Source organism: Chanos chanos, chromosome 3 (assembly GCF_902362185.1).
Source record: "Chanos chanos chromosome 3, fChaCha1.1, whole genome shotgun sequence".
In the NCBI taxonomy this organism is placed as follows: domain Eukaryota; kingdom Metazoa; phylum Chordata; class Actinopteri; order Gonorynchiformes; family Chanidae; genus Chanos; species Chanos chanos.
Genome location: NC_044497.1, coordinates 37168454 through 37183478, shown reverse-complemented (window position 1 = coordinate 37183478; position 15025 = coordinate 37168454). Strand labels below are relative to the sequence as shown.

The window sequence follows — 15025 nt, the reverse complement described above, 5'->3', positions numbered from 1 at the left end:
CTCTCTCTCTCTGTGGTGGTACACATATATAGTACAAATGCACAGCATGCATAGCTTTCAAATTATATATATATATATATATATATATATATAGGCTCTGAGAACCTTAATGATTTTTCTTTAACTAGAATAGAGTAGGATGGGTAAAAATTAGCATTTTTTTTTAATCAGTGCTTGGCAACATCACGATAAATATCTTATCAAATTTGTTAGATGCCTGTTTTCTATCTTTTGAAAGACTGTTTTGGAGAAGCGAGTGATCATTACTGACTAGTGTATTATTATTATTATTATTATTATTATTATTATTATTATTATGTTTTTAAAGGAGCAGCATGAAAGCAAATTGAGAGAAAATTTGGTTAAAATGCATTCGGTTAAGAGAACAAAGGGGCCATTTTGAGTGCGAGAGAGGGAGAGAGAGAGAGAGAGTTTTGCGAGATACAGGTGTGGCAGAGGGAGGGTACTATTTAAAACGTCGAAATTAGATTAATTTAGTCTCTTAGACGCCCACTCATGCAGTCAATGCGGCCGTTTTGTGACTCAATAATATTTGTTTTGTCCGTCTGAAACCCCCCTAATACCCCCACCCGCTAACATTATTGAAATGGGCGGGCTGAAGACGCTGTAAAAACCGTCGGGTGTTTTCTGCTGTACAAAGTGACAGCGCTCGATGCTCGCCTTCCACTCACGTTCATACACCTTCCACTCAAACAGGGATACTTGAGAACAGCAATTCAAGACTCAAAACTTCCGAAATACTAGACATATCGCAGTCAGAATGGGGAAAGTTGAAGGAGGAATGAAATGTGTGAAGTACCTTCTTTTTATCTTCAACTTCTTGTTCTGGGTAAGTGGGACGCCGTTTTTGTATTTGAATTGTCTCTGAACAAAATGAAAGGGAAGCATAAATGGCTGAGAGTGAAGGTGCTGGAAGACCGATGATTGCAGTAACATGTGCAACAGCAAGTGCATGTGTTACTATGGGTAGCTCATACATGCATTGGGTTCCGCCTGTAGTGCAATAGCAGTCAGACTGTATGAGATGTCGCTGCTTTCAAAGCAACTCTCTCTCTCTCTCTCTCTCTCTCTCTCTTCCTTTTTATGAGCGGCGAAATCAAAAACACATATCACATATGTACTTTAAAAAACACAGAGAGAGAGAGGTTAAGTTGTGGCTCGTTGGGCCTCAAATCAGATTTTCCACTGAGGAAAAATCCGCCCCCTTTTCCTTCACGAAGCGGTGTTTTGAAAAGGAAGGCATCGCTGGCTCCGGGCAGCTACAGCATGGAAAACCACTCTCAGCAGTTGGCTCATCTCCTTTTGGGCATTTCATCAAGTAACTGGGTACGGGACGTTAAAATGTCATTACTGTCATCATTTAAAAAATAGGAGTGCAAAAATACTCTGCATTGTAGGAACAATGAGCTTCTGTGAGAAACGAGTGAATATTTCTATATTTATATTTATATTTTTTCATTTATTAGTCAGTCTATAGTATTTGTAAATGAGACGATGCTACACAGTAGTTAAGTGAAGGAAGTCTCAGATGGAGAGCACATAAGGTCTTGTTGCCTCAGTGCTGTGGAGTTCAAGCTGGATTGCAGTGAGGCTTTCATTAGTCACCGATTAGGAGCTGGTCATTTAAAGGCAATTTAAAGAAACCTTCCAAGTTCTAAATTGAGTCAATATACTGTTTAGATACATTTCATGGTTAGAATTTTAGAATGTATTAACTTTCTCTCTCTCTCCACACACACACTAGTGCAGACATACACACTTTTAGCTTTAGTGGCTGTCACAGTACAGTGCTCTCTTTAACTGGCAAATACTCTTCTCCTTTGAGAGTTCATGTGCAATGCCAGGTGGTAGTGAAAGAGAGAGAGAATGTGTGTGTGTGTGTGTGTGTGTGTGTGTGTGTGTGTGTGTGTGTGTGTGTAAGAGCCCACAATGTGCTAGTTTGCTCTCAAGGGCTCTCTGAGACAGAGACACACAGTAAATGCAGAGGAAACGGTGCACTGTATGTAGACTGTGTAGACTGTTAGTCAGTCTGTTATATAGTTGGTTAGTGGGCTTTTTAGTCTTTTGGTCATTTTCTCAACTTGCTTTTCCTCATGTACAGTACACCTTATCATACAGAACTATTTATTGTCTCTCAGGTTAACACTTTGATAGTAGTTATTTTGATTAACAGTAGTCTGAGCATAGCACTGCTTTACTTATTACTCTTATATCATGCTTTTATGAGGAACGATCAAGCAATGTTGTACAGTTTTACATCAAATAGGGAGGAATTATTTACAACAAGAAATAAATTCTCACATTTCCCATTTTATGTATTTTCATGAAAGAAAAAAATCATTTATGTATATGGCTTTGTGTTGGTATTTTAGAGGAAATTTTGTCACACTGGCCTAATTTGTTATGTTTTGTTTTTTGTTTTAATATGGATTCAGTGCTATGGTTATAGAGTTATCTACCCAGAGTCTGTCCGCATTGGGGAAAAAAATCTCTCTGTGTCTTTTCTCCCAGCCCAACATTAATCAGTTCTGAGAATATCTTAAAGAGGTTATTGTGGATAACAGACAATGATGTTACATGTCATTTTTTGATGTTCATATATTACGAACAGACAGACATACACCCAGCCTCTCACAGCCTGTGAATGTGCATAAGGACCACATGTACCCATACACACACGCACGCACACATACCTAACTTAGCATGGCTGAGCTTGACATTCAAGAGAAAGGGAGAGAAGGAGGGAGACAGAAAAAGTGTGCAGTTTGATCGAAAAAGAGGGCAACAGAAATTTAACCGAACTCTTTGTCTGTATGTGTGTGTGTGTGTGTGTGTGTGTGTGTGTTCGCTCGCCTGTGTGTGTGTGTGTGCGTGTGCGCATGCAGTCATGTAAGTGAGTGTGTGTTTGTGTGCTGAACAGCTAAACTGTTGCCATTATTCTGACCTAGATATCCAGCAGGGAAAATAGAATTGTCGTCACCAGACTCATAGTTACCATATCCCTGCACAGTCTAACAAACACACAAACAGACAACCTCTCCCTATGTGTATTGCAGCAGTTATAGATCTATTGCAGACTCCTCCAGTCATCGCTGGACAGCATCTCACTGTGCTGTGCCACCCACCATGACTGATATTTGCTGGAAAGCATAAGAGAAAGGGTGGGGGAAGTGCTTATTCAATAGGGAACCTAACTCAGTAAATCTCCTGTTCAGCCCTGACTGACACAGAAACCCAAATCACCCTGATACAATCTCAGCACAAAAACACTCTATTTAGACACACAGACACAGACAGACACACACACACACGCACACATACACACACATCGTATTTAGGTTGGGTTCATAAACACTAGTGGATTATAATTCATCTTCAGAAAGGATAGGATGCCCCATAAATGAATGAGGAGATGACTCGTTTCTTATACAGCTAAGTATACAGTTGTTTATACAGAGGTGACATTCTTCATGAAGTAATACCACACTATTAACCTGACTGACACAACATATTGCCTGATGGAATGTAATTAAACTCTAATACTGTTGTAGTTATGCATCTTCAGACAGTCCCTTTAATCTTTTCTCTACAATCATGGAAAATAGCTCTGGGATACAGAAGACTCTGTCTTATTCCAAACAAGTCCACACCGTGTTTCCAGGTACGGTATTCTGCCTCTAAAAAAAACCCCAAAAAAACTCAGCATGGAATTAACTCTTCAAGTCATGGCCACTTTGAATTTGGATATAGCAAAATATACAAACATATTCTTGCATTTAAAAGTACTGAGAACTTCTGAGACACCTCCAGTCAGTGCTCACAGTTTTAATGAACCACAGACCAGGTGTAGTTTTGACGTTCACCTTTCTCATTAAAGTGCTTTTACAGATCAGGTAGGCCTGTGCACAAGGCCTTTACACATCATCATGTACTAAACCAATCTAGGTAGTCAGAGCAGCCAGCTTAGGAGTGTGTGTGTGTGTGTGTGTGTGTGTGTGTGTGTCTCTTGTGTGTGTGCATGTGTGTCAGTACTCCAATTAGTGCCATTAGAATCAGTCTGTTCTAGACAATGAATTCACGCATACACACACACACACACACACACACAATTAGAGGACTCTCTATTCCTCATACTGTACATCCATTATCACATTCTTTCCATGAAAAAACAATGTGGGGGAAAAATGCTAAAGGAAATGTGTGTGTGTGTGCGCGTATGTGTGTGTGTGTGTGCGCGCGTGTGTGTGTGTTGGCACACATGCGCATGCAAAGAGAACATAACGACTATTTTCTGTGTGTTCATTTTCTGAGGCAGAGTTTTCTGTTTCAACCTGAATAGTCAGTAATAGGCCAGTTGTTATTGCTAGTTAAAAAAAAACAAAAACATAAAAACAGCAAAAATAAAATTAAAAACAGAACAACAGTACAAATGTTTTACAGTAATCACGTAATGTATCATACAAATACTTATAATTAAAATGGAAGTCATTATGTTCCATACAGCAAAGACATTCAACTGCAAGCTGAACTGTATAGGTGGTGTGGTTGGGGAACGGCCAGCGGATCTTAAGTAAAACCCAATAGCTAAGTGCTTTTCTACTGAATAAAAGTTGGTCAAACAACTGAACCTTCTTTCTTTCTTTCTTTCTCTCTTTCTTTCTTTCTTTCTTTCTTTCTTTCTTTCTCTCTTTCTTTCTTTCTTTCTTTCTGTCTCTTTCTTTCTTTCTTTCTTTCTTTGCCTCATTCTAACAGTTCTTCTCTTGTTAGGTTGGATTTTGTCAATAATTACCACACTTACCATATGTGATGAGATGAGTATGTTCAGTGTTAAACACCTGCTAAAATATCTGTTCAGTGTAAAGTAATGCAAAATGAATGTGTTCTTTTCACTGACCTTATTTACTGTAGCTGTGGAATCACCATGAAAATTCTCTCAGCTTTAGTTCATTTAAGAGCACTGTAAAATCCCCAGTAAACATGAAAGGGTAAAAAAGCTTTCCATTCAAAAAATAAATAAATAAACCACTATCGAAAATACCACTTCACAGACCACCTTTTAGTGGAAAACTAGAGGAAAATATATGACTTTTATTGCAGAACATTCTAGAGCGTATTTCCAGGGCCCATTTCAAAAACTATTTTTGACATGTTCAGTTTTACTGCTGTTAATAAAACCATTTAAACCATATGTTAATTGTGGCTAAGTGAACAATATACAGATGAAAGGCACAGATTTAGCTTCATTAAAAATGTCATATTTCATTTGTGCTGGTAAAACCAGAGTCAGTCATAATGTATCATAAGACTTGTTTTTGTGGGTTTCGGTGAGGACACAGTGTGCTGGAAAAAGGGGTGCACTCACACACTCAGGTCTGTCAAGGAGAGGCCGACATTTCTATTGTCTTGCTGAGAAGTGTCAGAGACAAACAGTAGGCCCTTTGTCTGAGTGCTCAGACAGACGCGAGCGCGCACACACACACACACACACACATAGACAGGTCTTCTAGTTTACAGTGGGGCTCCCTTGAGGGGGTTGGAGGGAATGGCAGATTGATTTGTTTGAGGCGGGTGATGTATAGACAGTGAGGTGGTGGGCAGGGCACACAGAGGTTATAAATGCTAAACTCCCCTACAGATGGACATTAGCTCTGGCCATATGTGGGCTTCACACTGTCCTCAAAAGACCACTTTGCTGCTCTTGTTAAAGACATTTTTAACATTTTTTTTATATTATGTATATGGTGTATAGTATGTGTGTGGTGAGAAGGCGAGAGAAAGAACTGTATTTGTTCATAGAGGAAATATTCATAGAATAAAGAAGCAACAAGGGTCAATGCTAAAATCCACCATCCCCACCTCACCAAACCTGTCTGTAACTCCACAGAAAGAAAATAAACAGAAAAATCAGTGCCATGACCTTGTTCTCCTTACCCTGTTTTCCTTCTGTTTAATGATTATTAGGGGCCGTGGCTGAATCCACGGCAGATTAACAGAAAATGTTCCACTATGATGTCATCATCAGAACCGTCTGGTCTGAACTGGGCCTCTGAAAGGAAGTGACTAGTTTTTAAATCTTACATTTGATAGCAACTGATCTGCACAGGAACTTTTAGGCATTTCCAAAAAAATGTTCCATATTGTAGAAAAACATTTTTTAAAAGTTATAATTTACCCATACATCAGAACTCCCCTTACTCTGTGCTTCATGGTAATAAATTTATCATGGTCTGTCTGACAAACATGTAATAATAGACTTAATAGTTTCAAAAACTGTAACCCTAAGTGTGAGGCTCTCCTCTGTTATTCATGGCTGGAGTAGTCTTGTATCTATCTCTCAATCTGACATCAGAGCAGGTCTCCAGGTCTCAGTGGACAGACACTGAGCCAGGGTGGAAAACTTACTGTACTTAGGGAAGAGAGAGAGAGATCGAGAACACGCATACTTCTAAAAGTGACCTTGGATGAAGTTGGTAGCAATATTATACCTGCACGGTGAACAGATGACAAAAAGACCATTTATATTTAGTTAATGATTGTTATAGGCTGTAAAAGTTTTACAGAATACCTAGAGTTACCAGTGTCTTATCCAGAGCATTTTTTTTTCTGTATTAGAGGTCAAAAGTCTCTGAACTAACTTTGGTGTATTCTTAAGGGTACATTGGTTGAAAACCAACACATGCAGGAGTCAAATCCACAACCCACTGATAACCTGGCCATCACTCACCCTCTACGACTTTCACAGAGGCGTATGGAAGCAGTTATGCATGAATGTATAGAATGGTTCTGTCTTATATAGTCTATGTCTCCATAAAGTTGTATCCTGCTGCTTGCTTTTATATGGGGGTGTCAGTTTGACTGACAGGACAATATAGCATCAACAGACATGACTGTAATATAAGACATCAGATCTGGTGTGTGTGTAGCATTCTCTTCCCTCTCTGTAAAGGGTGCATATTGATCTTTTAACAGTGTAATGTGCTTTCTGGACTGGGGTATTGACATTTAAATACACATCAATTGCTAAAGCTCTCTGCATGTGTTGGGTGTGTGTGTGTGTTTGTGTGTGTGTGTGTGTGTGTGTGTGTTACAGCTTATGGGCTCGTTGGTGCTGGCAGTTGGTCTTTGGCTAAGGTTGGATCGCAACACGATGACGCTGTTGGGAGATGATATGGCACCAGTCACTTTTTACATTGGTGAGTCCACAAATTCATATTGCGGCAGTGCTGTTTTATAATGTGAGATTTGCGTTTATTTTGGCTGTACAATCTGTAGGATACAAGAAGAATGTTTTAAGTTTCTTTATTTTCCTACCTCAGCTATGCTTCATTTCTTAAACATTTTCCTACGTAGTATTCATGTTTTATTTTTCTTTTAAAGCCGTTCCAGTGTGCATTTGACTTCAAGAACATAACAAATAATGGATGTGTGTGGCTCATAGCTGTGTACACAAGCCCTCTAAATTTCTTTTTAATACTAAGCACGTCTGATTCTCTCATTACGAGAGAGAAAAATAGATGTCAGTTAAACATTTTATTGGTCTTTGGTAGCTCTGTGGAAACATTTGGACCAGTTTAGGGTGTGTGCTGTCTCTCTATATGACTGGACGTGTTAGTTTTCCTAAGCGAGACCAGTTGTGGTTTAACATGGTGTGTTATCCAGTTCCTTGTGCCTGTGTGAGAATGAAAACAGGATGTGTGGGCTGTAGATATTAATATATGTTGAAAACCACTGGTCTCCAGGTTCTCCCTGGGGCACAAACACTACCTACTATCAAAGAGAGAGAGAAAGAGACAGAGGGAGAGAGAGAGCGAGAGAGAGGGAAAGGGAGAGATGTACTCATCTCTGAGGAGATCCTGTAACTCCTCTCTTTGGTTTTCGTAAACATGTGCCTGCATTACTGAATGTTTTTGGCACCGCCCTGACACACCTCCACATATTGAGGATGACATCATCCTTGGAGTGGGAGCTAAGTGGTGACAGTGGGTGTTAAATAACACACTCCTCTCTGTGTGACTCACTGAATCCCAAAGGATGTGTCAGCAGAGGTTCACCAACGGTGACTTTAATCTTTTTTTTTTTTGGAGGGGGGGGGGTATTTTTTTTTTTTAATTAATGAATTAAATTTGATAGACTTTCCCTCTTGGAAGGGCTTTGATGCTAAGTTATAGTTATGATGGATCTTATAGTTATGGTGGATCATTCCTATTATTAATAGTGGTAGAAGTGTTTTGTGTGTTTTCTCTCATTACATTAAGTAAAACTTTCCCATGTGAAGATACTTAATGGGTGTACTCTATCTTACTGTTATTTATGTTGTGAAGCACAGAGTGGATCTCTCTCAGAGTGACAGAGTGCTATAAACTGCTTTCCCTTCCACACAGACGAACATTTCAAACTGAAAAACGAGATGTACTAACATGGCTCCATCTGTGCTATCTGTAGTCTTTCACATAATGTGTGCTAATGTCGATGAATAAAGCTTTTTCTATATAATTACTAAGGTTCCCATGTAGCTTCTCTTTTGTCCGTCAGACTAAATATCCACTCCGGCTGAAAGTGTTTTTAATTTCCTCCATGCTTTCAGCCCACACACGGTGAGATAAAGCTCTATATTTACTGTACTGTTTATTTTATTGTTATTTCTGTGTGATGAGCTCACGCTTCAGTCCATGGTCTGTACTGTAGTCACAGGGCAAAATACACCACTTTGTTTGATATTATTTTTGCTTCACAGTATTTAACGTCACACTCTTCATGCTGCCACTAGATGGCATCACACACACACTCACTCTCTCTCACACACACACACTCTTGTTCACACACAGACTCATACAGTTAGCACTAGAGCTCCATTTATGGACATATGCTGCAGGCACCAACCATTAAAGCATCTACTGCTATAAACTCAAACAGAAGAGTTCCAGCAGCCCTTATTTAACATACACATATGTGGACAAGGAGCCAGACAACTATATATTATATTTATATGTTACATAGAACTTAGTTATGGAATGAAACAATATAAAATATTCACAGTCTAATGTTTGGCTGCTGTCGTGCATTAGACATTTCATTGTCGCTAAAGGTTTCATCCAAATAAGGAGGGGAGATGAGAGCTGTTCTTTGGGTATTTTCATATTTTGTCTAGGTTGCTCTCTAACCTGCGCTGCAGTCATTCACTATCTGGGAATAGTGTACCTCAGTTTTCTTACATCGTTAGACACCAACTGTCATTCTCTCTCTCTCTCTCTCTCTCTCTCTGTCTGTCTCTCTGTCTGTCTGTCTCTCTGAGCTTTGATAATGCTGGAAAAGAGCTTTTGGACTTTTGGGGTCTCTCTACCCACTCTCAGTCTTACTCTCTCTTGTTCTTCTTTGTGTTCTGTGCTCTTCTCAGACTCTGGTCTGGTGTCTCCTCTGCCTGAGTTAGAACATTATCAGTCCTCTTGTGTCTTCATTACACTTGTGGGACCTGTAGTCCCCAAAGCAGCAGCTCCCCACCCCTAAGCACCCTCAGCCAATGAGCGTACATGACCGGGCGAACGGAATACTTGGTTGCCAAGTCTGTTGCCATGCTTTAATGAGGATGATCATGAGACAAATGGCCGGGCAGGGTAACAGGATGATGACACTATACTAAAGCACTGTATTGGCTCGGTGCCCAAAAGCCCTAGTGTTCCCTCATAGGTTTTTCTGTCACACAGAATGGGCTTATACTGCCCCCTAGTGGTGTATCTTTTAAACAACGTCAATTATCACTGCTTCTTTTACAAATTCAAAAACAGTCACAAAACCACTTAACTGGTCATAACTGGTTGATTGTTTTACATCAGTCATTAAACATGTAATGTGATTTTTCTTCTTCTGTAAGAATGCACATGCTAGAAGGCTTCAGAGCACTTTTTTCCTCTCAGATATCATCTGTATCCCTCTCATAAGGCAGCAATCTAAAGGATACACTTTCACCACTATGTATGAGGCCAGCCACTGCAATTTCTCCACACTAAGAGCTGTATAGCATTGCTAGAATAGAAACAGAGGAGAATAGAAATGAGATATAGAAGAGAAATGGGGAGAATACTGTCTACATGAGCACCTGTCCATCAGTGACCATTAATAAGCAGTCAGAGGAAAGGGGACACAGGCTGACTCACCTGCCTGAGGTTCAGACCGTGACTTCGATGCATGGAAAGCATATCTGTTCTGGGAGACAGCTCCGTAAGCAGGAGCACCATTCAGGGACATGTTTTCACCGATCGAATGTGTCCTTCTCTCTCTCTCTCTCTTTTCTCAGGTGTGTACATCCTCATTGCTACAGGAGGTCTGGTGATGCTGGTTGGATTCTTTGGTTGCTGTGGAGCAGTGCGTGAATCACAGTGTCTGCTGGGCTCGGTAAGTTCAGGGGTTTGTGTGTGTGTGTGGTAAATACCAGCGTTTCTTTGAAACAGCACACACTTGTCCTGGTTTAAGGCAGTTTTAGACTGTGTGTAGAATATTGTGTAGGCTGAAAACCATTTGTAAAAGTCTGATGTTTTCTACTCTTTATTGTTAGTTTTTTGCCTGCCTCCTGATTATCTTTGGAGCCGAGGTAGCCGCTGGAGTGTTTGGATTCTTAAATAAAGGAAAGGTAAGTGCATGTGAGGTCATCATAGCAGATGATCTGAATAGTTTGCATGGTCTTCATTTTCATTTTAACGAACTGTCATGAACTGAACTGTCAGTTCAGTTACAATCAAACAAATTGATCCAGGCAACTGAAGCTGGATTTTCATCCTAATCGGCGTACTATTAATCCTCATTAAATATAAAGAAAGTAGCAGATGGTTTGTTATGAAATATTCTGGATGGTTTGTTCTGAAATATGTCTAAAATTTTCATTTTCAGGGAATTGTTACTAATTGATACTGATACTAATTGTTACTTTTTTTTCTGTAGATCATTTCCGACATCCAGAATTTTTACACTGAGACAGTCAGGAATGACAATAACACAGAAATACTGTCTGCCTATCATGACATTGTGAGTTCTTTTTTTTTTTTTTTTTTTTGCACTAAGATCACAAAGCCACTGTCCCACTACAACAACACAGAGATGCTGTTCCACAACAACAGCACAGAGATACTGGCCCACTATGACACTACACAGACAGTGTTCCACTATGACAACACAGATATACTGTCCTACTATTACAACACAGATATACTGTTCCACAATGACAGTGGAGCAGAATATCTGTGTTGTAACAGATAGACTGTCCTACTATGACAACACAGAGATACTGTCCCACTATGACAACACAGATATACTATCCAACTATGACAGCACAGAGATACTTGTCCCACCATGACAGCACTGAGTTTTCCTGTTATTATAATCTCTCCACAAATATGCATCTACTGCACACTTTTAAGATAAAAGAGTCAAACTGTTTGATATAGGTTCCATTTGAAGTACACTTTTAATCTCTTTTGAGTGTTTTAATCACCTTTACAACTGCTTTTTAGTTGAATTGTTGTGGGACAACCTCAGGAAAGTCTGCTGACTGTGCCGGCCAGCTGGAGAAAACTAAGGTGAGGCAAAATACCACTCCTGTTTTACATTTCACTCATTCTCTGAGCACATCAGAAATAAAGACTAGGCAGTTAAAACAGTCTTTCCCTGTTGTGACTATGGGACTGGTGTTAAGTAACGACTGTTTAAACGCTGAACTAACTAAATAAATAAATGGTCGATACAGTATAGTGGGCGTTGGTCTATGGGTTTCGTCAGTTAAGCCATAGGAATTTTTGATCAAACAATTTAAGGCTTCTGTAAAATAATGTTTAAAATGTATCATCTTCCTTTGCCTGAGATTTTTGCTCTTTCATTTGTGTGTTCGTTTTGTTTTATTTTGTTTTCACCTTCATCTTTTGTTTTGGCCTTTAGACTTGTGACAGTGCCATTGAAGAGTTTTTCAATGATAAGCTCTACATCATCGGATATGTAGGGATAGGCATCGCTGGAGTTATGGTTAGTGTCCAGTGTTTTTATTCCCCATATCCTCTCCTCTGAAATTAGCCAGCTGTGTAAAATAATAATGTGTATTATTGCCTCATTCTCTCTCTCTCTGTCCTCAGATAATTGGCATGATCTTCAGTATGGTCCTATGCTGTGCTGTAAGGAACAGTAGGGAGGTCATCTAACCCCTCCTACCACACACACACGCTCACACACTTCTACGCAATATGTCACGCTTGTGTGGGATGGCCTACAGCCTACGGAACGAATATCTTCAGCCCCCTTCTAAAAAAAAAAAACAAAAAACGTTACCCTCACCTCCCTTTAAAACAAACAAAGTTGAATCATCCAATCCATCAAAACTCACCCTTTTTGCCTCACCTACTGATTTGTTTCTTCTCTAGGGTTGTTCTGTTCCAACTTTGTCACCTTTCAGAGGAATCAGAGGGTTTTCCTTCATTTGTTGCTCACCCGATCATATTGTGATCAAAATAAGACATTTCTATATTTACAAATTATCCACCATTATCATGTGGGTACTACAAAGTTCTTGTTAGTGTCCCGGCAGTTTACTTCTTATCCTCAGTCTTGTTTTAACTGTAATCACTGAAGTAGTGTCACGAGATTCATCTTAAACTATATATTTGCAGACAAACATTTCTGTTCTAGGCAGCCCTGTGTGGTTGTCCATGGCAGGTAAAAATATTTTGGAATGTGAAACCAGCAGCTGTATGGCATGTGAACAGCCTCAGAGAAACTCTGACGGGTGAATAGGTCAAAAGGAAATCAGATCACCCTAGGTCTGTAACACATATGAAACTACACAGGCAAACAAACAGACATGTGCACACACACACACACAAGCAACTTGTCAACTCAACAACACGCACACACACACCTACACTTTCCCGTTTAGTGTCCACACACTTCCTCCCCCTCAATGTGGGCAGTGTTGGTGGTGAACTTGACTCAGGACACCCATAGTCTAACACACTTCCACCAAATCTCTACCTTGGCTGTGTGGAACTGAAACCCCGCAGGGAAAGGAGAGAAGAGGCGGTAGCTGCAGTTATGTAATAGCCTGTGTATGTCTGGTCTCTCCTGTCTGAATGGTCATCACATACGTGAGTGTGCCATGAGCTAACTTTGGAGTCGAAGTGAAAAACTCAGTCCTCTTTACACCAGCTCTAGAGGCTTCCCTGACTCCGTGCCTTAGTGACAAACTGCCCAACACTATATCTACACTGTCAAAAGAAAAGTCAAGTCTAAATAGCTAGAAAGGATGTGTTAGAAACACCTTTGTTTAAAGAGATCACTTAAAAAAAAATAGGTAAATGGTAACATTTAGCAAAATTTGGCATCTCCGTAATTGCCATCATAACAGTTCATATCCCAAAAAGTATCTTTTCTAAAACTCAGATGTTCTCCAATGTATCCTTTTTAGTGTCTCTGAACACCTTTGTGCGTTTGCCACAAGTTTGTTGTTATCAAACCACTTTCCTGTTCATAGTGTAACCCATTCAAAAAATTCCTGACATTAAGCCCTGCTCTTTTTGTGCATAACTGTTGAATTTTAGCATCTTTTTTTTCTGATCTGTGCATGCTGTAGTGAATTTGTGATATGCAGATGAGCTGGAACAAATATCTGTTTGCACTATTTGAATGATAAGCCCTTCTCTATACAGATGACTGCTCTCTTTACTTGTGGTGTGGATATCTCAGTGACTAGCGTGAGGGAATCCGTTTCACTTTAGACTCTGCAAGGCAGTTTCTTTGGCACATCAACACTTCAGCATAGTCTTGTCTGAGTCCTGTTACGGTGTCCAAGGCTACATGGAAAATGAGTCTTGTAAGAGTATTGTTATAGGGCTGCTCGTTCATTGCTTCAGATTTATATTTGACCCAGGTCTGATGTGCTGATTGTGTGTATAGAGGCAGCTACCAGCCATTGTCCAGTATAAATGTGCTAGGTAATGTTTTTTAAAAAAACAGTTACATTGTAATGTGCCTTTTTTGCTTTTCATACAAAACACAGCAAACCAGCAACATACAGGTTTGTCAGTCAGAAAATGTAGGTTGCTAGTGTCAGAATGTTTCCTGATGTTAGAAAAATAGGTCTGTTTTGTGTATATGGATCAGGTACATAGATCAGTCTGAGAGATACCTTTGCCAGTCAAAACTGCTGCTGGAGTCCCTGATGATACCCACAAGAGATAATAAAGTAGTAATCCTTGTTAGCTGAACTGAAACTAGTCATGTCATTTAAATGAATAAAGTCAAATTGTAAAGTAGCAATGAAAACTGAGAGTCTAGGTTTGATTACGGTTTGTTATGTTAGTGTGTGGTTTGTACAAGAGCAAGATGACTTGCTCCCCATAGCGTCCTAGTTGAGTGCCTCCCCAGTAGTTTAGACTGTGAGGAAAGCTTTTGCTGTGCTAACTGTGTTGCATTATCAGTAAAAGCTGTGTTATAGCCCATGTTACTTGTTGTAATTCCTTATATCTGTACGAAGGGTAAGAAAGACACTTTTGTACTGTAAACATGAACAAAATTGCATTTATGTTTCATGTAGTTGTTGTAATTGTTGTTGTCATTGAAATGTGTGTTCAATTTATTTATTTGCTGAACAATTTTGAGTTCAAATGGCATTCACACTTCTCAGGAAGATCACTGTACAAGAACTATTAAACTTTTCTGAAGTTTCTGACTGGTTTTTACTCTTGCATTTTAATTATTATTGTTAAATCAAACAGACCGCTCTTTTATTTAATTTTGGTATTTAGACAAGACAATTTAATGTTTAATAAATGATGTTTTTGCAAATTATTTATCCATTCTAGGGGAATAGTTGCTAGTTTCAATTTCTAAGCCCAATATTTTCTCCAGAGGTGTGTGACCTCTGACATAGAAAAAAGGTGTAAATCCATATGAATGAGAGTGTCAGCTAAATTAATAAATGTAAATCCACAATCACAACTGTAATGCCTCTGTAATTTACAACTATTGACAA

General features: G+C 39.4%; 1 protein-coding gene across 1 annotated transcript; it reads left to right on the top strand.

Annotated features, from left to right (window-relative positions):
* Positions 1-675: 675 nt before the first annotated feature.
* tspan2b (tetraspanin 2b) lies at positions 676-14722 on the top strand. The gene is made up of 8 exons (XM_030768279.1): positions 676-850; positions 7112-7214; positions 10313-10410; positions 10571-10645; positions 10954-11037; positions 11523-11588; positions 11944-12027; positions 12135-14722. The coding sequence occupies exons 1-8, from the start codon at positions 782-784 to the stop codon at positions 12198-12200; spliced, it is 645 nt and encodes a 214-aa protein (XP_030624139.1). The 5' UTR covers positions 676-781; the 3' UTR covers positions 12201-14722.
* The last annotated feature ends 303 nt before the right edge of the window (positions 14723-15025 follow it).

Excerpts from the sequence above, each read along its gene's own strand:
- tspan2b (XM_030768279.1), top strand. The coding sequence starts at position 782 with ATGGGGAAAGTTGAAGGAGGAATGAAATGTGTGAAGTACCTTCTTTTT. Across the intron at positions 7,215-10,312 it reads ACCAGTCACTTTTTACATTG|GTGTGTACATCCTCATTGCT; the intron begins GTGAGTCCACAA and ends CTCTTTTCTCAG. Across the intron at positions 10,411-10,570 it reads CACAGTGTCTGCTGGGCTCG|TTTTTTGCCTGCCTCCTGAT; the intron begins GTAAGTTCAGGG and ends CTTTATTGTTAG.